At 40.0% G+C, this 22925-nt stretch overlaps 1 protein-coding gene across 21 annotated transcripts in view; it reads right to left on the bottom strand.

Annotated features, from left to right (window-relative positions):
• Positions 1–22925, bottom strand: part of CADPS (calcium dependent secretion activator) — a 471836-nt gene that overhangs the window by 131174 nt on the left and 317737 nt on the right. For 12 of the 21 annotated variants that reach the window (XM_070776392.1, XM_070776396.1, XM_070776397.1 and 9 more), the window contains exons 11-14: positions 22303–22515; positions 9228–9364; positions 5647–5834; positions 3692–3850 (exon numbers count right to left, since the gene is read on the bottom strand). In XM_070776392.1, coding sequence (XP_070632493.1) covers positions 3692–3850; positions 5647–5834; positions 9228–9364; positions 22303–22515 — 697 coding nt within the window. The remainder of the gene's footprint in view (positions 1–3691; positions 3851–5646; positions 5835–9227; positions 9365–22302; positions 22516–22925) is intronic. The other 9 variants (XM_070776400.1, XM_070776405.1, XM_070776406.1 and 6 more) reach the window with 1 other exon arrangement.

Here is a 22925-nt window from a genome sequence, read left to right as displayed (position 1 = left end):
TAACCTGTCCACATGCAAGCAGTGTTCATCCTGGTGAGAGAGGTAGGAAAATATTTTCCAGTGTTAATTGGTGCTCAAAGGAACGTCTCCTCTAGGTGGCCCTAAGCTCCAGATACCCTCTTTTTCTACAAGGTCAAAATCACCAGGTGGGCCAAGACTGACTGTGGACATCTTCAGGACAAAAATGGAAAATTTTAATTAATTTTTAAATTAATTTCTTTAATTAATTCAGATGGCTGCTACGGTAGGTCACCTGGAAATGTTGAAACTCATATTCAATGGGCTGAATTTGCATCTCAAACCATACAGAGTGCTAATGCTGGGCAGGTAATAAGGCAGAGAAGTTACAAATCCAAGCTCCAAAGATAGAACAACCATGTTTGCTATGTGAACCATGTTCACTGAAGACAGTGATTGAATTTATCTGAGCCTCAAACTCTTCATCTGTTAGGTGACAGAAATAATAATACAGATCTCACAGTGATGCATTAAGGATAAAATGAGATAATATATGTAAATAGCACTTCACACAGTACTTTGCATATAGCAAACACATTAAATGGTGACAAGTAGCCTTATTTTAATTACACTTTATTTATGAATTCTAACAATGGTCTCAAGAGGCAGGTCAGGTGGTCTGGTATTCCCATTTCTTTCAGAATATTCCACAGTTTATTGTGATCCACACAGTCAAAGGCTTTGGCATAGTCAATAAAGCAGAAATTGATGTTTTTCTGGAACTCTCTTACTTTTTCCATGATGCAGCAGATGTTGGCAATTCGATCTCTGGTTCCTCTGCCTTTTCTAAAACCAGTTTGAACATCAGGAAGTTCACGGTTCACGTATTGCTGAAGCCTGGCTTGGAGAATTTTGAGCATTACTTTACTAGTGTGTGAGATGAGTGCAATTGTGCAGTAGTTTGAGCATTCTTTGGCATTGCCTTTCTTTGGGATTGGAATGAAAACTGACCTTTTCCAGTCCTGTGGCCACTGCTGAGTTTTCCAAATTTGCTGGCATATTGAGTGCAGCATTTTCACAGCATCATCTTTCAAGATTTGAAATATCTCAATTGGAATTCCATCACCTCCACTAGCTTTGTTCGTAGTGATGCTTTCTAAGGCCCACTTGACTTCACATTCCAGGATGTCTGGCTTTAGGTGAGTGATCACACCATCATGATTATCTTGGTCGTGAAGATCTTTTTTGTACAGTTCTTCTGTGTATTCTTGCCACCTCTTCTTAATATCTTCTGCTTCTGTTAGATCCATACCATTTCTGTCCTTTATTGAGCCCATCTTTGCATGAAATGTTCCCTTGGTATCTCTAACTTTCTTGAAGAGATCTCTAGCTCCAAAATCACTGCAGATGGTGACTGCAGCCATGAAATTAAAAGACGCTTACTCCATGGAAGGAAAGTTATGACCAACCTAGATAGCATATTAAAAAGCAGAGACATTACTTTGCCAACAAAGGCTATGGTTTTTCCAGTGGTCATGTATGGATGTAAGAGTTGGACTGTGAAGGAAGCTGAGTGCCGAAGAATTGATGCTTTTGAACTGTGGTGTTGTAGAAGACTCTTGAGAGTCCCTTGGACTGCAAGGAGATCCAATGAGTCCATCCTAAAGGAGATCAGTCCTGGGTGTTTATTGGAAGGACTGATGCTTAAGCTGAAACTCCAATACTTTGGCCACCTCATACGAAGAGTTGACTCATTGGAAAAGACCCTGATGCTGGGAGAGATTGGGGGGGCAGGAGGAGAAGGGGACGACAGAGGATGAGATGGCTGGATGGCATCACCGACTTGATGGACATGAGTTTGGGTAAACTCCAGGAGTTGATGATGGACAAGGAGGCCTGGCGTGCTGCAATTCAAGGGGTTGCAAAGAGTCGGACACGACTGAGCAACTGAACTGAACTGAACAGTGGTCTATTTAACTTATTATAGCCCATGGAAGATAATTTTAGAGATTGATGGAGTATACAGATGTTATGATTCTATGTGCTCATTTTGCAGATGAGAAAACTGAGGCACCAAAATGAGATATGATCATCTTAGATTTATGCAGAACAGGCTTTAATACTCAGATCTTTAGAATCTACATACAGTGCTGATGTGGTACAAAGAAGAACTTAAACTCAGAATATCTGGGTTTGCCACCTCAATTTTCAGACATTCAGTTTCATCATCTGCAAAATGGGTATAAAAGCACCTGACCTGAAAATGTTATAGCAAGTGACATGTACGGAGTCAGGAATATATTAAAAGCATTTTGTAGACCGCAGAATATCACACTTAAGTACAGATATTTAAGATTATGATTTTTTTGTTCCTTAAAAAAATAGCAAATATAGACCCTTATTTGTATAAGCCTCAAAGTACCACTCACAATCTTTCCTGGTAGTTTTTCATGGCACAGGAAACAGGTCAGGCTCCATGAAGTGCAGCCATTTGCTCTCTGCTCCGCTTCAGTGCTGATCATGCCAAAACCAGCACCTTGGACAGCAGCCAGAGAAGCCTCCTTTTCAGGCACCTTTAATACTCTGCATTTTCTTACCGACTGCAAGCTACTTCTGCCCTGCACTCTGACCCACACAGGGAAACACAAAAACTCCACTGCACTTCTCTCTGTGTACACTGCAAGTTCAGAAGATGGGTGTTCCCATGAAATCAGGGCTTTCTTTGACCTTCACTATTAGATAGGCATATGATGATCTATTGCCTGCTTCATTTTCTAGGAAGTGAAACTGGCCTTTTCATTTGGTCTGCCTACAGTGAACTGTGTGAATTTTAGGACTTAGAAATTTTCAACTGAGCAAATTCATAGTGAAACATAGAGCACAGCTCCCTGAGAATTTTGTGTCCTTTGGCAATGTCAGGATCAGAACATCCATTTCAAAACCTCACCATGAAACTTTAAAATGTCAGTGTTAATTTGAGGCGAGATAGGGAAGGTGAAGAAGGACATAGTGATAATGCTGGATATAACTGTACATCTACTTCATTTACTTTAAAAGGGAATAAAAGCCACCGATTCGCCATTTTACCAATTCACAAAGAGAACATCTAAAAGACACAGGAAATAAGAGAGGATAAACAAAATCTTAGAACTTAAAAGCATTTTCAAGGTGACTTCATCATATAAATGGTTCTATGAGGAGTCATTAATTTGGTGACAGACATTACTTTGTGACTTTATTATAAACAATTATTTGAAAATGGATTACTTTAATGGTATAAATGTAGAACTGAGAGGGTCTGCTGAAAATGATGGACCTACTATAAAGGTATAAACTCATTTTAAGCCAACCCATTTTATTTGCTCTTTAACCATAATTTCAAAATTATAAATCATGGGTTGCTTATTATGAGTGACTTGTTAAGGTACCTGGCCCCTAACTAGATGCCACCAAAAAAAGCAATCTGACTCATGCTTCTGTTTACATATTGCACGATTAGTTTTTTCCAATATGAACATGCCTTAAGAGTCACTAAATACCCGATTCAAATTCAGTCCTAATACATGATATTTTTGCCCATTGCTAGGGTTTTTTTTTAAGTGCACCTTCAAACAGAGACTTCAGGAATACATAAAGCTTGCTGTTTGCTAAGGCTGAGATTCAGCACAGATGGGGGAGAGGGAAAGGTCACAGACATCCCAAAACACAAGCCAATACACACAAAACATCTTACCTTTTAGGCTCTGGATTTGCCTGGGTTTTGGGATTTTTTCTTTTTTTGGATTCCTTTTTGGTATCTTTTTTAGCCTCTGGTTCAGATGGGGAGGGAGTTTTGCTCCCTTCAGGGTCTGTGTTTGGTGGCAGCCCACCAAGGTATGCATGCATTTGTTGACTTTGGAGAGGGGGTGGTCGCATGGAGCATGCACAAAGTATGGCCAGCCATGGGAGAATCAAGAGCACACATACATGCACAAACAAAAGAAAGAAAAAGAAGGATGCATCAAACAGCAACAGCAAATGCATTCGAACTAAAATAATAAGCAAAAAAAAAAAAAAAAAAAGATGCAAACTTGCATAAGGAAAATCAGAACTGAAAAGAAAATAAGAAATCCAAAACTGTTTCCATGACAAGATGTATAAACCTAACTGTGAATCAAGTGGCAGTCTTACAATATGAAATCCAGACAATGTGTATCATAATTCATGATGATGTTTACCAGGGAGTTTACAAAAACACTTCATTATTTTATAACACTTCCTTATTCAGTAACATATGTAGAATACAGTGTGACAACCCAGAGAATATAATGCAACTTCTCTCTCTCTCTTTAAAGAATTCAGTCCAAGAGGCTGTAACAGATAGTCATCAAAGTGTACATATTTATAAAAAGCAGAATTATGCAGAGATAGTCCCCAGGTATCAGAGTTTTCATGAATATCTTTTATGCAAATGAAAGGTCATGTGCTGGGCTAGCAAACCTGGTAACAATGGGAGGTGATGAAAATCTTGTTGCCTGTTAAATATTCAAACCTACAGTGCTATTGTTACCCAGCTCTAAATGTTGAAGTTGCATCTCATAAAATCTACCAGCACTAGAGAGAGGAAAAGCACCAAACCAACCCCACAGATATTCCAGAGTTCTATAGCTTGCAAAGATGACTGACATGGTCTGATTTAAAAGAAAAAGTTGTCAATTCTGGACTCTCCCATGTAAGAATTTCCCCAGAGCAGTGAGTTTTTTACTGCAGGCTGGGTTTCTGAAGCCACCTAGTTTTCCCTGGGTGTGCCTTCCCTGGCTGTTGGTCAGGGTTCACGGGGTAATGGAGGCTTCTCTTTATAGTAATGTGAGGCTACACATACTGGGATAGTAAATCACTGGCTATGGCAGTGCAGAAATTTATTCCGGGTCTTCAGAGCCAAATGGTACCATTCTTAAGTTATTTGCTGCTTTTTGCATTATTTAAAACACGGATCTTTTCCTCCAGGAGCTGGGCAATGTCTAAAGAAAGAAAGTACTTAGTATGAAGTTAGAAGAACTGATGTTTGGTCTTGTCTGTAAAACCTATAAACCGAAGGGGTTGACTACACCATGATCTCAGATCTCCCAGCTCTCTGGTTAAACTCAGTGTCGTGATTATCTACGTCTCCCAGCATCACTTTGCTTGCTTCAGCCCTTAAGTTTCCTCTGCTGAGCATTTGTACATGCTCCTCCTTTTGCCCAGAACCACTCAGCTCCTACTTCAGTACTCGGCCCAAGCATCAGCTCCTCAGGGAGACTCTCCCAGCATCCTGCCACCCCATCTGAATCATGGTCTTTCATTAAATGCTACCATGGGATTTCATCCCTGTTTCTCAAAGAATCAATTTCTCTGTAACTCTGCCTTTGCTTGATGTCTAGTTTTTGCTCACCATGTACGCTGAAGGTGTATCAGAGACCACTCTAGAAGTCCTGTTTGCCGTTTCTGTCGAGACTCATGAGAGGAGAAGAAATTCAGACCTGTGTGTATGTTCTTTGCGTTTGTGTGGCTGGTGTGTGTGTGTGTGTGTGTGCGCGCCCACATGTCTGGACTACTGAGCAAATAGAAATGGGTAGACTTAGAGATGACCCTAAGAGCAGGACCAGCTGTAAACCACTGCCAGCACCTTAAACATCTTTTTAAAAGGAATACCCCTGGACACGTGCCTACCTGTTCCCATGGACGTGGGATGCACAGAAGGCGAAGCTATAGTGAAGGAGGGTTGGGTCGATCATGGCGCCGTTTTCTGCCCGTTCAAGCAAGTCTCTGAGGTAGCACAGATGTCGGTGACACCCTCGGACTCCGTTCCGGGCGCAGTACTCGTCTAGTACAAACACCTGGCCAGGACTGAACCAGCCCTGATTGGGGAATAAAGGAGAGACCTTCTTTCAAATACAGGCTGGGTTTATGTAGGGGAGAGCTCTGCAGTTGGGGGTGACTGGAGAAGGGGGTTAAAAATAGCCAGAGCCAACACCTCCTGATTGCTCATTAAGCCCCAGTCACTCTGCCACACGCCATGTGTGCTAGCTGGTTCGGTCCTCACCAAAGCCCTGTGAGGGAGGTGCTGCTCTCCCTGGTGGACGGATGGGAAACCCGAGCTCAGGGAGTACATGCAATTTCCCTAGTGTCCCACAGCTAGTAAGTGATGGAGTGTGGATTAGCAGAGGGCACGATTCCAGAAACAAGAGTCTCACCCACTGCTTTAACACTGAACCATAAACCCTAAGAGCACTGGAGTGGGGCTAGGGCAAAGTCTTGGTTACTGACAAGAGAAAATAATAACATTAATGCCTTAAATTGGTACAGTGCTTTACCCTTGACAAGAGCTTTTAGTTGAGCCCATGACAACCTTGAGAAGTAGACAGGGCAGGTTTATGTTTATTTCACAGATGAGGAAATGAAAATAAGAGCTCACAAATAATACAAAATAGCCAGGACTCAAACCCAGCTCTGTCTTTCTCCATATCTTTTGTATTTTTAATACTCTGGAGCATTAATAAATACTAGGATTGATCTACATTCATGCCAGGACTTCATAAATCCTTTCACTTTGGAAGAAAAAAAAATTTTTTTTTTAGATTTTAAAATGAAGATAATAACAGAACTTTCCAAAAAGAACAACATGACTTTAAGTTCTCAAGTTGTGAATCATATATGATTCAACTAAACTGAGAGGAGCTTCCTGTGCCCAGGCTGAGGTTTTATATTCTCCCTGGCAGTTATTTGTTTTCTTATTATGTATTTGCATGCTGCAGGACCACGCAAAACTCTGCTCTAAAAAAGAATCGGGCTGGAATCTCTGATGCAGAGCACATTAGGACGTGCCATGGTGTAGAAACTGCTGCCTCCACCAAGCACTTAAGAAAAAAGATGCCCAGTAAGGCCCAGCGACTTGCCACTCAAAGTCACTCTTGGGACAAGCCTGTAATGAAATCACTTCTTTCAGTCTGAGTACTTTTCTGAAGCCAGAAATAAAAATTGAGGTGGTACTTTGTAAGCTGGGAATTTAGGATGATCTTAAATATAAACCTAATTTTACTTTGAGGGTCTTCTCTGAGTCATCTTTTGAATATACCTCTCCATCCTGGGAGAGAAACGGCAAAAGGAGAAAGTGACTGGGTGGCAGGTAGAGGCCACAGAAGTGCAGAACGGAGGCCCCTGCAACACTCGGATCTTGTGCTAGGGGTCCGGGGAATCTTCGATTGACAACATGCAGCTCAGCAATGCATCCGACGAAAGACGGCATCTTTCCTATTTCAAATGATAAGTTACTGCAGAGGGCGGGAGAGTAGTCGAGGCAGTGGGCTGCCCCTATAGGCAACTTCTTTGCCACTCCATCTGCTACCCCAAATGCTAAATCTTAGAAACAACACTGCTGTGAAAGATTAAAATATATTTTCTACGACTCAGATGACACCAAGTCTTTTGTAGATGCCAAAATAGCTGCTTTGAAAAGAGTTGAAGAAATATCAATTAGGAGCTCAGTCGAAGACACAGAAAAATTTATGTATCCCTGCTGGTCGGTCTCCAAAACTGACTGGAAAAAAAGACTGTAATAATGAGAAAATGGAATGTATGGAGGCAGGAGACGAGGTCCTCTTAATGGCTCTTATTTTCTGAAATTGGGGGACGACGATTAATACATACAGGTATACAAATGGGGAAGGAAACTATTTTACACTATTCACAATTAATTTGGGGTTTTGGGGCCTGAATATGACTAACAGGAAGCGAGCTTCAGAATTTCATTTCTGGTTTAATTCTTTAGACGGCATTCACTCCTCAGGGATGAATGTCTTAGCGAAACAGAAAACCAAAGAAAGTACGATTTGAAAAAAGTCTTGAAAATAATACGTCTCAAAAAAATTCCTCAAGAGACTAGGAATTATATATAAAAGGAAACGATTTAAGTTCAGAGGCAAATTCTTACAAGTTTCATGAACACAATTTATAATGACGTGAATAATTACATAATCACAGAAAACACATTTGAGAAAAACTGCCTTGCAATGCAAGGTAAGCCTTTTTTTTTTTTAAAGTCAAAATGATGTATTCCTTCTCAGTTTGGCAAAGTTCAGACTTCTGATAATATGATTCTAAACCTGAGATAATCAATGAATCTTTTATGAGACAAAGATTAATAAATTATTCCACATGATCCTGCTTCTGTTTTTTGGACTATTTTATCTGTCATTTTTATATTTTGGCTTCTAACAAAGAACAAAAAAAGGAATTTAAAAGAAAAATTGGAACAGACTTAGGAGAAAGCCGTATCATTTAAAAAAAAAAACCCAGATTTTCATTATATTTATGTTGCTATCAATAAAATGTTAACCTGAGTTAATTAATATTAACAATATACAGATATATTCATCTTAGTATGTGGAGTCAGAGATGAGGCTTTTCCTCTGTGTAAAGCCACTGTATCCTTTCCCCTCACCTTTCCCATCTATAAAGTGGGATCAATAGTCTATCTTTAAAAAATAACAATTTCTGGTTTGCAGAAGAAAATAAATTGAGTCTTTTTTAAATTGCATAGCATAAAGCCCAAAATGTATCTTCAGAAATCCAATAAAGACATAATAGCAGTCCTTTGCATTTAAATGATTTAAATCTAGGTTTAAAACAGGATTTTAAGAAATACCCATGCACTTGTGGAAGAGTTCGACTTCTAACCATCTTAAGCACCATAAAAAAATTCCCTCAAAGGGTATAAAAAATGCTTGGAATACTATGTAGGGAAAAAAGCCACCCAAACAAACAAACCCAAACCCATTTAGCTTATGTAAGGGGAAGTGAACTTTATTGACAAATCATTTTAATCTTTAAAAATATAAACAAAAAGGACCCATTCATTTCCGAGACAGGAGCACAGGGTCTTATTATCTGGGGTGAGGTGGGAGGGGGATCTTGAAGACTAAGAAACCAAGGCAATTTTTACAAGTTCTCTACAAGTAGGTGCCAAACTCGATTATCCTCTTGAGAATATTTCTCATGTAGCAGCTGAAAAGGGGGACGCTCAGATAGGGAGGCTGAGGAATTGGATCTGTCTCTACTGATAACTTCCTCCCGCTCTGTCTTCTTTCTTTGGTAAGGAAAACTATCTCAACCCAGGAAATCAAAAACACATTTATAATTGTTAAAGAGGCTCCGTAATGGGGAGAAGAGCTTCTGACACAAAGGTAGAGAAATATTTTATCTTTCAAAATGTTATTGCATTTAAATTGCTGTAGACCAAAGAATATACTTGCCAGGCAAGAATAGGAATCATTAAGTCTGTGATCCAAAGTTAGGCGTTGCACCATCTCAAAGAGGGAAGCGTGGTCAAAGTTACAGGGGTTGGAAGAGATAAATTCATCCATGCCATGTTTTTGAGCTCTATCTGCGTCTGTTCATTTATACATGTAGAGAGAGACACAATTTAGAGAAACATCGCATTTTCTTTGACATTTCAAATTACACAGGAATTCACTAAGCATTACGAATGCTAGCTGTTTTCCCGTCGCCACCCACCAACATCCCCAAGATACTCTTTTTACCTCCCATTGTCAACTTGCATCACTTACTGGTGAGTTTATTGCATTTCGGCAAAAATATATTGGCATCAACATGTTTATCAAATGATCACAACTCTAGTGCATTTATGTTGTTCTTGAAAAACTAAGCACACGACCGTAACTTCGCCTGTGTTTCACCAAACACTGAAAGCAGATCGGATCTTTGCTTATAAAAGCCTATTTAGCTTTTCGATTTTTAATAGATTCTGCCATTCCAGTGGTTATGTCTAGAGCAATTTCTCTACAATTACTGGGATCATCTGGAAAAAAAAGGGTTATGCTGATTCTCAGCCAAGTGACAATATTAGTATCCTCCCCTTTCAAATCCCCGTGGCCAATTTGGTTGCACAAAAGATTTGGGTCCCCATCCTCCAAAATTAAAACAAAATAATAACAAAAGATTTCCACTGAAACCTGGAGAATAAGTTCACTGGGAATTTAGTTAGTGATAGCAAAGGACACTGCCTGAGATAGTGTGCTTACTCAGTTAGCAAAGCTTATGAAAGACAAACAAATTTACTCAGCAAGGGCTATGATCTGCCATTTATTGTGAATTAATAGTCTCAATGTATTCACACTTTTCCTTACAGGGTGAAGGCTGTAGGCAAAACCTCCTAAGGGCTAACTAATTAATCTCAATATGTGTAACTAAAATAGTCTATATTCAATCGGCAAAATAACTCAGAGAATTCAACTCAAGTGAGACCAAGCAAATCTCAGAAGAGAAGGGAACGAAGGTCCTAGAAATTAAAAGAATCGGCTCACTCCATCTCATATTTACTCCCTCTCCTGAAATGCTGCAAGGAAAAAGAATCTTAAATCAAGCAAGAGTGTATTCATCTCCTTGCGTGCAACATTCTCCTTGAATACAGGCACCTGCCAGGGACCAGCGATGCTGTCAGGACATGCAGAGAATGGATTTCTGACTTGAGAAGGTGTTTGAATAATATTTTCAAACGTGGCCTTCATCCCAGGCAGCTTTTTTTTCTTCCCTGCTTGGGGGCTGACTGAAAATGGGGGCTATAGTTACAGTGTAGTATTAAGATCATGATTTTCCCTCATATTATTAATTTTGTGTATCATTCCAATCTACATGCATGGTATGTCAGATGTACGCCTTCTTCCTATTAGGTTTTTAAATCTTCAGTCATCTTTCAGAGAGGCAGCAAGTGGTCAGTGTTTGAACAGGATGTGTTGTTTATGCCCAAGACACACGAAAGCAACAGTTTCCAGAAGGCAAGTCGAAGGATGTGTGTTTTAATAGGCAATTCGCTCCTTTCGGAGGATAAAACACGAGATTTTGGAAGGGCTATCACATGGGCAGGGATTTTATTAGAGAATCTGCCTCTTTGCTGGGTCAATTGCCTGAGATTTGTCTTCAGGAAAGTGCTTTCAATTTGGAGGTTAGGTGCTTAATCTTTTAGCATTCTTTTGTTTGGTAATGTGGTGTCCAAGCTGTATTTCTCTTTTGACTCAGGATGGCTGGAAAGAGAGGTGGCCAGGAAGTTGGTTCTGGGGAAAAAGCTAGCTGTTTCTGCGGAGTCGGGTGGGGTGTGTGTGTTTCCCGTGGCCCAAGGCAAGTGGTTTGAACCTGCTCCAACTTTAGGTGTCTTCCTGCAAGATGACACTCCTGTAACCCAGGTGGTACCGCTCCATTGCCTAGGACAAATCTGTTCTTTTAGCCCCATCGTGTCAGTCCCTGGAGAAACTAACAGTGGGCTACACACCCATTGCTTGTCCTGTTTCATCCTCATAAAAAGCCTCACTCACGCCGTGCCTCCCAATTTCTAGCAGATAGATGAGGCGAGTTTCGGCCAGCACCAGCTTCCTGCTCTCAGATCTCCCAGAGGAGGCTGCAGGCTGACCAACTAGTCAGGCCGCTCACCTTGCCAGCTTGGCTCTGCCATTTTACTGCTCTTCAATTATGATGACGCAAACGGTCACTCAGCTAGAGAGAAGAGGACTCTCTTTTCGGCTGTTCAAAATATAGCCCGTGTTTCAAGTCTCTTACTCTTTATCTGTTGAGCCTCTAGAAAACTTGGTGATGAACTATTTTGCTTGGCTGCCAGTTCAGGAAATGGATCTGCAAAGAGAGCTTGGCTCCTCCGTGGAGACCCGGGTACAGACCCACCCTCCCGCCTCCCCCATCCATCATCACAAGACAGCTTCACCACGCTAATTCTTGGCTTAGACTTCAGAGAAAGAACAATTTCATTTTTACTGACAATTTAAAGCAGGCTTTAAAACAGGCTTAAAATTCGCCTGTTTTCCTTTTCTGAAAGTAACCCTATCAACATAGAAATTCCTGTTTCCCTTCTTCCTCCTTTTGTCTCTTGTCAGTTCACATGGTGAATGAGCCTGGGACTGAGGGAGGGGGCCTGGACACTCCTGTGAGAGCCGGTTTTAAAGAGGTGCAGGATACTGGCGGAGGTGCTGATCTGTCTGAGCCTCAGTTTCCTCACGTGTAAAAGGAGCCAAACTTTCAGTTCCCTTTCTGCTTCACTGTCACTTAATCATTCTTAAGGTCCTTTTCACAACTTCCATGTGTGGGGGATGGAGCTTAATGTAGTGGGAATTTCCAGCAAGTACACCGAGCAGCCCCTGGATTTTGCTCACATAGAATCATCATTTACTCAGAATTAGGCTCATTATTTCAATGGTTCCAACAACTCAAGAGTGCTTAACAGGGTGGCTGGCTCCCATGAAATTTCTGAGAGTTTCACTGAGTTTATTCTATTCGGGGTGGGGAGGGGGGCGGGGAAGGAGAATCGGTAGGTGGGGAATGCTATTTTACGGTGTCCGTGGAAGGGATGTGATTTTGAAGCTCCATCCAAACATGGATTTTGAAATTTCTGTTCTCTGCTGTGCTCCCAGCACCGACAATGGAACCTGGCACACAGCAGGCACTCAAGACGTATGTGTTAAAATAATTTACTAATATCTCATCGAAATAAATACATTTGGTCAACAAATATTTTCTATTTCTTGACTTTCGGAAATGTTGACACATTAAATTCAACAGGAACAATTTATCTGAGGTGGGACAGCAGGTGCTTAGATGGCTGGGCTTAGAGGGTCACAAAGACTGAATGTGAGGCCAGCTCTGCTGTTAGAAGATCTGAGACGTGAGGAAGTTGACTAATGTTTCCGAGTTTCATTTTCCTCACGTGTTAAGTTGAGAAAGGTGTTTGAGTCTACCCTCAGAGGTGGTTGTTCACAGGATCTGGTAAGAAGAATCTGTGAAGCACCTAGGTACCTAGCATATACTAAGCATTCGCCTCAGCCGTGAGTGGACGAGCAGGCTTCTCACAGCTCTCAAAGTCAGTTGGTCTAATATTCTCAGAGAGCCAAGGCTGTCTCTACTTTGATCACTAATGTTAGTTAGAGGTTGCCTCTTAAACCATATTGTTTCTAGGAAGCTGAGAGTCCTTCCCAAGCTCTCTGCTTTATGCTTCTCCTCTGGCCCTGTATAATTAACTCCTAATCTCTGTCTCTGTGTTTTTGCTGGGTGATGTATTTCTCTGTGGTCAGAACACACACTTAAATTCCCTGATAGATAATATGTTTCTTGAGGGTACGTTCCTGATCTGTTATTTTTCCCTTCCAGCTCCCAGAGGAGCCAGGTCCTTAGGAGGTATTTATTAACTGACTTACTCTGACACCTCCATCCCAGGAAACTTCTCATCGACTTTATTAAGGAGTCACACACATGGGGATTCAGATGGCATCTTGCAAATCCCAAAGTGGGAACATGTGCTCTTAAGGGGGAAAAAAATCTTATAAAAGGAAACAGAATTCTAGGTGCAGGTGTCTTTGGATACCATTCAGATTGTCTGCCTGTGTCTCCATACATGTCTAGGGCCATATGCATTACATATGTTGTCTATTTTAAAATAAAACACTGCAGCGGTCCAGCTGTTCTAAATTCTGTTTCAAAGAGCTTGTGGGTGCTTCTCAAGCAACACCATCCAGTCATCCTTGCAATGGCCCAGTCTGTTCTTCCACAGTGCTGAACATTAAAAACTAAATGCTCCGTGCCATCCCATTTTGCCCTGTACAAACGATTGGAACAGGCTGATGAGAGAAAAAGAAAACTCCAATGTTGACATTAGCAAGGGGAAAACAGCCCAGAGCAAAAGGGTGAGAAAGTCAATTCCTGGATTCAGGACACCTTGGGATCCATTCCTTTGCCAATGTTTGGCATGTGTCAAGGGAATGCAAATGAATTTAAATACTAGGCTGAGCAAAACAGAATTAGGAGGGGAAAGTAGAAGCTTAAAGCTCTAATGAGGTTTGGATTAGCTCTTGCTTTCAGAGACACATACCAATGTTCTTTTTCATTAGTATGTGTGCGTTTTTTGTTTTTATTTTTAACTTATTTAAGAAATCAAGGACTGACTGAATTTTAAGAATTTACTTCAGTCTTAACCTTTTTCAGATTTGGCTGAATAGTTGCTAACTCTTGCTCGGTTTGCAAGGGCTTCACATGTACTGAAAATGGGCTATGTAATTTCATAGGCTTTGGAGCGAGGGCATAATTCAACACATCTTCCAAACAATGCTACTTGTTTCACTTCTGGGCTTTAACTGTATAAAATATTGAAGTCCTCTATAGCATGAGCATAGGAGAATGGCTTCACACTGAACTTAGATGAATAATGGTGCCTAAACTACATTTATAAATTTAAGAAACTATCAGTGGGCATCCAAGATAAAGGAAAAGGCTGACAGACACACAGACTTCAGGAAGGCAGGTATCCTTTCAAGCGGAAACTAACTAAAATCTTTGCCCCAAGTTTGCTCGAAAACAATTTTGGTGTGGCATTTAAGGACTATTGTGAAAATCACAGTTCCTGGAATGATATGATTATGTGGACTTTACACTCTCATTTAATCTGCTTAAATTTCAAGTGATGTTCATCACTGACCATCCTATCATTTATCTGTTCTTTAACCCATCACAAGGTTTGGGTTTACTTCACGTTTGATATTTTCTCCCTCATGATGGGAAAGCACATATCATATTATTTCATGATCTCTTAATAGCAAGCATATTTGTGTGATCTTGTTTCTGATCCAAAAAAAATTTAGGTAAGTTTGCAGTAAGGTCTACCAAATGGAATTTTCTTGAGGGGAGTGGATAATATAGTTTTTCAATTTTCATTTTATGGAGACTTTATTATCCCAGCAGCTCAGGGAATGAACAGAAAAGGTCAAATCTCTCTTTTTATTTTGTAATATTACATTTTAGAACTTTTTATAGGCTAAAGAAAAAATTCTGCTGTTGAAAATAAACTATGACTAGGTTGCTAATAAATTGTCTAAGAGAGGCTTCTTTCTCTACTGAATCCCTTTTATAATAAACTAGAGGTAGCTGTTTTATCACTGAAATTTAGAGCACAGTTATGGCTGCTGTTACTCCTGATGGATGCTTGAGGCAAGAGAATAGCTAATGTAACTATAAAGTCATTGTGAACTCAAACTGCAAATTAAAAGGTGACTTTGTATCTTTCTTATATGGAAAATGTGTGCTTGTCATATCTGCTTGACAGTGTAAGAGTGGATGTATGGTTTGGACAATAACGAACAATGACAGTAGTCAACCTCATCAGAAGACATGAAATAAAGAAATGACAATGATTGATGGCAGCTGGCTGTTTACAGACTTTTCTAGAAGAGTTTTTCTTGGCTTGATCAAGTAATAACCAGGGGATGTTGCTCCCTGCCTGAGCTCTGCACAGGAAGCAAAAGACTGGTCCTCCCCTGCCTGCTGCCCTTGAGAAACAACTTAATTCTTTCATGGTCTCTTTGACTCAGTCAACCTAACTTGCATGGCCAACACCAAAAGGCTTCCTCAGAAGCTATTAAGGGCCACACTGCATTTTGCAGAAATCACTGACAGGACAACCACGGGGATAAACATGTGTTTATTTCAATGTTCATTTTTGTGATTCTTCATAATGCAAATGCTTTGAATAAAAATCATCAGAGATTTTTGTCAGTGATCAGGAAACAAATAAATGATCTGTAATTTTCCCTGCTTTACTTACAATTTACAGAGTACTTGATAATATTTTTATGGCACTGCAGCATGAGCTAACACAAATTTTCGAGAGTTGACTAATTAATAATGTCTCCTATAAGTCACTATAGGTAATGAAAATAGTTGATTAGTGAACAATATGTTAGATGTGCCTCAAGTAGGTAACAAAGAAGTGACCCTTCATTTAATATGATCTATTGAGAGCCTACCACAGTATTTGGAAAATTTTGGACCTTACTATGAGAGTCTATTCTTTTAAAAAGTCATATACTTTATGGAGAGAAGAAATGTGATTTATAGTGTGGTTTGGGGTCATGCAAGTTAATACTGAATTCATTCTCTGATGTTGCATTCCTGCAATGTAGTAACTGCAAGTTGACAATACAAGAAGATATAGCAAAAAATCTCCTCAGACAAAACTCTAGAAAGGAATTAGGCAAATGACTATTTGGAAGTCCATTAGGATATCAATGTGTTGTTGGGCAAATACCTGTAGTTTTATTAGAAAAAAATTCACTCAGTCATCTACTTATCCATCTTATAGATTTTTTTTTAAGTATAGCAAAATCCTAAATTTTCACCAAGTTCACATTCTCCAGTAAGCTTTTAAAAATGCCTCATCAGACATGTAAAGGAAGGAAAGTTAAATTAAGAATTAAGTATCTGCTTGGAGTGGTTAAAAAAAAAATCTGTCTGCTAGCCAGGGGTACATTTATGCAAAAGAAAAGAAAAAAAGAAAAGAAAGGAGGGGGAAAGCAAAATTAAGAAACGAAAAGAATCAAGGACTATTATTAAATGGTCAGGAGAAATGATGCGACCTACAACTTCTAAGTGAGCGTTCAGAATACTTGAGTACATATTTGCCTGCTCTCTTGACCAATTTTTCTAGCTCCCTCTAATGTAAAGTTTTCCCTTAACACATTTTTGGTGACTGACTTTTTCCTCTATGAATAAAGGAACTGTATACTCTGTTTTAGTAATAAATAGTGAAGAGAATGATTTTTCTAGTTTTAAAGTTTCTTTTTTCCTCTTAGAGGTGTAGTTTTAGAAAAATGAATACAAATACAAATGATGTAAAAAACGTTATTGTTGTCATTGTTCTTGGGAGAGCAGTGGAGAGAGATTTGAGACCAGAGGTCTAAACCCTCCATGACATTGTGAGATTGTGAATCTGAAGCTTCTGTGAATAAATTACATGATTTCAATTGTGTCCTCAATTCTTGCTTTTGTGTGTGGTAGCTGCATGTATTATATCTCTCTTTTCAAAATTAACCTCCATTGGGTCTTAGAGTACACCCTCAATTTAGGCAGAATGAATTCTTTCATGTTCAAATAATGCATTTACTTTATTAATTGCGTTCTGCAATTTCTTGGAGTCTTACTCAGTTACCACCTTTGGGTTTCCTAGCCCACCTTTCTGTTCGTTAAGGTATCCATGGTTACCACACCATTGGTTCCCTGACCATTCTAACCTTTGGAATGGGAAAGGAAAAACAACAACAACAACACATCATCAGAGTGCAAAATGATCTGTTTTCAGGCATTAAGCAGTCAGGTAGCTGTGAATTCCATGAAACGAAGGCATTCTTTGCCATTTCGTTGTGATGTTCATTAATATTCTTGGAATTAAAAAAAAATAGGAGATGTTAATGGTTGGCTTTACTCAGAGGATCATTTGATGCCAATATGAAAGCCAAGGAGAGGAGGCAATTATGCACACATCACATGCATCCTAGTTCCAGTATGGAAGCTTACATTTCCAACCTAAGGTCAGGAAAATTACATAAAAAGTTTTACTACAAAGTCTAGACATGAGGAAGATTTCAGAGGAGAGGGAGGAAGCACATTGCAGGTGTCAGATAATCTAGTCTGATTATCTGAGCTGTGCTAGCTATAGGGGAACACTTACCCTTCAGTCCAGCTAGAAGTTAGCAGGGTAAGAAGGAACAAACCAGAATAACATAAAGACTAGCAACAAGGCTCAGGAAAGCAGACAGGAGTTCTAACCTAGCAGCTAAAGTTCTTGGGTTCGAGCAAAGATTGAACAAGAAAACTTAAATGAAACAAAACAAAAAACAAGAAAACCAAAGCCAACCCCCACCCCAAACCAACAGTAACCAAGGTCCCCCTAACTGCTCAAGGCTGTTCAGGTGGTAGCAAAACTAGAACAATTCTCAAAAACATCCAACTTTAGGGATTTATGATGTGATTAACAGTTATTAGTTGAGAAACAGACATTAATATGAGACTCATTGCAAGTGACATATCAAATAATCATTGACCAAAATCGCAAAGCTTAAAATTCCCACTCCCCTCCCAGTCTTGAAAACAGAGGTACTGGTCTTCACTGTTCCTCTAACACACACTGGACAGGGGTCAGGTGTTTCAGTGAGAGGCCACTTGGTATAACAAATTGTGGCAACACTCAATTATAGATTTGGATGTCATTTCCAAAGTAAGCAACATTTGCCTTAAGAAAATGGAAAATTATAAGTATTTGTTGTAAAAAGTTGTATAGGTAAGCACTGACAATTTTTTTAAGTTTTAACCAAAAAAAAAAAAAAAGAGAGAGAGAGAGAGAAAATTAAATCAACAATAACACACACCAAAGAAACCACAAAAGAACAAAAAAGTTGTAAAGTTTGGTGGAACCCTCCCCAAATTATTGTAGAGTCACATAGAAACTCATGAATAGCAGGATCTATTTTTTCCCAGTTTTCCCAATCCCATACAAATACTCCACTCCACTCTTAGACGTGTCTTTTCATTTTGAAATCGAACTTCTGAAGTTGTAAAAGAAGTAAAATCTGCACCCAGAAGTCTGTCAAACTGAATTTAGAAAGACCCAAATAAACTCATGATACAGTCAAGTATCCCAAACTGTAAAATGTTCCATTTTCAAATTTCCCTTGAGCAGACAGCGACATGACAAGACTGGAGTGTTTATTTTTCTCTATCCAAAAAAAACGCTTGCATTTTTCTGTTAGCTTCCCTTTGCCATGTAAATACTAACACAGTGATTACAAAGTTAAACTCATTAAAAAGTTTCTTCATCATTCACTTGCAAGGATGGCAGCTACTTTGAGTAAATATTCGAAACCAGGGATTTAATGAGATGTGCACGGAATCAAGTATTTAACAATGATCCTTACCTTTTGGAAGTCAAGGAAATCTTTTTAAAATGCAATACTTGATTGTATTTACTCCTTTCGTTAGAGAGTCTGTGACTGACAATGTTTGTGATGTGACAAAATAAACTGAGGTATAGACTGAGAAGCAAATGTCAGTGAAGAGTCGACACTTGCTATTTCTCACTATGCTGTGATTGTTTTTCAGTTTTCTGTAATCTTGCTTTGCAGTACTAGGTAACCAGTTTGTCGCAGTGTGCCCAGGACTAAACAGTTTCTGGGACACAGGACTTTAATTGCTAGGATAAGGTAAGTTTTGGCAAATTTGGATGAGCTAGTTAGGATTGTAAGTATGAATAAACACTAAATCTGACTTAGTATAAATCTAAAGCTAATCTGTTTAATGGTGAGGGTTTGAATTTAAAGGTTTAAATGCAGCTTTGCAGTAACTGTTACGTAACCTTCACTCTATGGCAGAACCCGCTCAGTATGATATACCCACCACTCTCAGCAACGTTTGGGTCGTTTTGAACAACTACTCAGTGACTCCACAGAATACAAAATTCTTGGATCCTGCTTGGATCTTTCTTGTGGGTTTCATATACTCTTGACTGGAAATGACTGGGGATCAGATACAGAAGTTTGGGTGAATTAAATTCTGACTAGATTACGATGCTAGTTTCTAAAGTATGGGAACAGAGCCTCACTTTCTGGTACTCTGGCCACAGTTTTCATTAAGTGCCTACACTAGCAATAGGTAAAAGTCTGGAGTAGTTGAGGCTCTGCTTCAGGGGTAGTAAAGTAACTACGGGGTTACTGGGCTTAATGCTAGTGGGTTGAAGCTCCATGTAAGGAGTGTCACTGACTGCAGGGTCAGAAGCATACAGTTGTGCAAAGCAGGCACTGCACAACTCAAGAGGCACCGTTCACACTTTTGTCTGTGGGAAAAGAGCCTCCTGAAGGGCACAATCTGCATGGCTGAAAGCAGTGGCCTTCTTACAGAGCCTGGTAGGAGGGGTATGCCTCATACTCTCTAGAGACCTTCTGTTCCTAGGCAGAGATGAGGAGGTAATAGAGAAGGGGGTGGCTCCGGCAGCAGGTACTGATAAATCCCAGGGGCATGACACCCCTGACCTCACTCACCTCCCAGCCTGCCTCACATGCTCTTGAGGGATGATACTACTTATCCTCAGCCCCACATTTTAACTCTTAGAATTCTGCTTTGGATGCTCTATTTAATAAAAGCTTCCTCTGTCAACTAGGATAGTAACATATATCAACCTTGCGTGCATGCAAAAAAATCTTCTAGCTGATGCCTACTGACCATATTCTAATTTCATAGCTAAATGAATCCTACCCACAGAGGAAACTCTAAATCATGAGCCCTAGTGTATTTCCATAAAGAGGCATGCATCCCCTTCAACAGCCTCTTTCAGTCATCACCTTTATAGAATCTGTGTCTGCTCTCCATTTCATTTTACCCCTGAATTTCCATTCTCTTTCCTATACTAGAGAGAAAAAAGTGGGCTGATCACGAACCAAGTACTAACTTCTTAATCTGGGGAGACGATAGAACAGACACACTGAATGTAAGGTGAAATGACCTCAGAAGAAATGGAAATTATTTGGAAATAAAACTGAGATTTTCCAAATATCGCCTGTGATACATGTTTTATGAGGTTGATTTAGATGGTGATCATAATTAGGCATTTTTGTTTCCTCATACAGAGATAAGTCCATCTCAGAGGGATATGATAGGATGTGTTGTTTCAAAATTCATTTATAAGGAGCCTGTTAGGCCAGGTGAAAGAAGGGATTCCATTACAGAGGAACTTTTATAATTAAGTTAATATTGGGGATGTTTTATTTCAACTAATGACTAAACCATTTACAAAGAGATGCTTCTTTTCTTTCTAAGTGTCACAAATGTTGCAGGAAAAAAGAGTAGGAAACTTGGTGGTGGTCAAGGTCAGAAGGGCTGTCCCTCCTCCACTGAGCCCTTCCTCGAGTTCTTATTTGTTTAGGGTTTTCTGTGTGGAAACCCACACGATTGTGTGATTATTTACACTGTCCCACAGGGAAAGCATCTTCCTTTAAAATAAAAACCCATCAGTACAGGACAAGAATCCTTGGGAGCACCTGATGGGTAGTACTTGTCATCCAACAAGAATGCTTCCCCACAGCAAAGGTGTAACAAGGTTTAAGAACACAGTCTGGTTAAATGGAAACAGACATGGCAGTGGAATTCATCGAAAGGGAATTACCTCTACTTTGTTGCTACAGCGAAAGAATCATGTGGTCCACGTTTTAAGAGCAACTGGGGAGAGACTGTGTGAAAGCACTGGGTTCAAGGTCAAGTTTCTGATGAGGGACTTTCACACTTGCTTTCCCTTTTGCTGCAATTCTTTCCCCACAGATGTCTGTGGGGGTAATTTCCTATCATTTGGGCTTAAGCTTAGATCATCTGTGTTATATTTCCTCTCCCCACTCACTCACCAATGCATGACATTGTTTATGGTGTTTCTCAGTGTGTGAAACTATCTTACTATATATATATATTTTAACTTGGTTTACTGTCTAGACTTCCCCACTGGGCTGGAGGTATCCTGAGAACAGGGATCTCCTTGTCTTCCTCATCATGTCTCATCACCTAGACAGTTGCTCAGTGAACTACACTGAATGAGCAGGTGCCATGCTAAAGACAAGACTCACCATGATTATCACTGAAAACTGATGTGTACCCGAGCTCTTCCTAACTGATGTGCATTCAGGACATGGCAGACATCTCTACTTAGGGTGAACGCTTGTAACTAAAATGAATTTGGTGCTTTATGTTGCCAGTGTTTCCATTTTCCTTGTTTCAACAAATACCTGCAGGGGCATGCTGTCCTTCATCTTGCCCTGTGCATCTACACTGTCCCAAGATCAAAATCATCTTGGTAGCAAGACGGCATGGGGACAGGGCCAGAAATTAAACTGATGCTAAGCTATAGAGGGGAAGACACTGGAATATGAACTGGGACCGTTGAGGAGATGGTTTCATTTCTGGGTTCTGGTGTCTTAGCTCAGAATGGGGTTTTAGATACTGTTTCTTTTTCTTGTGTGTGTTCCTGTGTGCCCCCCCCCCCATACCCGACCCTCCCCTACTGCATGTGATAATGTCATCATTTATTTTTAAATGGTTCTAAGTTGCATATTAAAATTTATTTCAAATTAAGCTCTATTTTAAAGTTACTTTTAATAGGAAGAAATGAGGCAAGGACATACATAATCTATTATATTTGAAGGACTCAAACAAATACCTGTTTGGCTGTGAATTCTAAATTCTCATCAAAACAAAGAGAGAAAAATCCACCTGAAACATATTTTTCTTTGTTTAGTCCTGGAGGAGGGGATTGTCAAGTATTGCACTTTAAAATTACTTTTATCTAACATTTTTGTCCCAACTCTTCCCCTCTGAATTCACTGTTTTTTTTTTTTTAAGGCAAACATGATTTTGAGCATCCTTAATATGAAAGCAACTAGATTTTCTAATTCAACTTTAGAAGACTGACTTTACTCTACAGAACTAGTTTTAACAAATGGCATATTTACTTACAAAATTGGGAGATGGGGGCGTCCAGCTGAGGCACATTCCCTCCCTTGGCGTTTAGTTTCTGGACTTGGGTTGGGGGCACAGGCTTGTGCGACTGCCCAGTGGCCCGATACATGGCTTGGACCCAGAGAATGCGATCTTGCTCATCATCACTTGCAAATATCACGGTGTCTCCTTCTTTGACTGCATTGAAGAAGGCTCGGCCACCCTCCAAACCTGGATTAAAAGGGAAGAAAGACTACTAAGTTGAGCTGCAATGTTCTCAGCAGGACTAAGCTCTGAGCGGCAGGCTCTATGCTTTTCCTTGGGCTGGAGAAAAGAGGTGCATCTGTTTATCGAACTATAGGATAGCTAGTCTGATACCATGATGTCCAAGAGGCATTTGAGCCTGGCTGTTGTCTCCTGCCACCTTTGTCTTATTGGGGACAGAGTCGTCAACTGAACTGCCTAATGGCAGGGTAAGTATCCGTCTACAAACATTCTATTACTTTCCTCATTTTTAAAAACAAGCCAAATGACAACAACAGAAACGCCTCTTGACCCCGCCTCTCAAATCCACAACCTCAGGGACGTTTTGGACTCCTGATTTTTCTCTCACTGCCCATTCCAATGAAATTCTGAAGACT

Source organism: Bos indicus, chromosome 22 (assembly GCF_029378745.1).
Source record: "Bos indicus isolate NIAB-ARS_2022 breed Sahiwal x Tharparkar chromosome 22, NIAB-ARS_B.indTharparkar_mat_pri_1.0, whole genome shotgun sequence".
NCBI classification, from domain to species: Eukaryota; Metazoa; Chordata; class Mammalia; order Artiodactyla; family Bovidae; genus Bos; species Bos indicus.
Note: the sequence above shows the minus strand (reverse complement) of the source record. Positions and strands in the feature narration are given on the sequence as shown.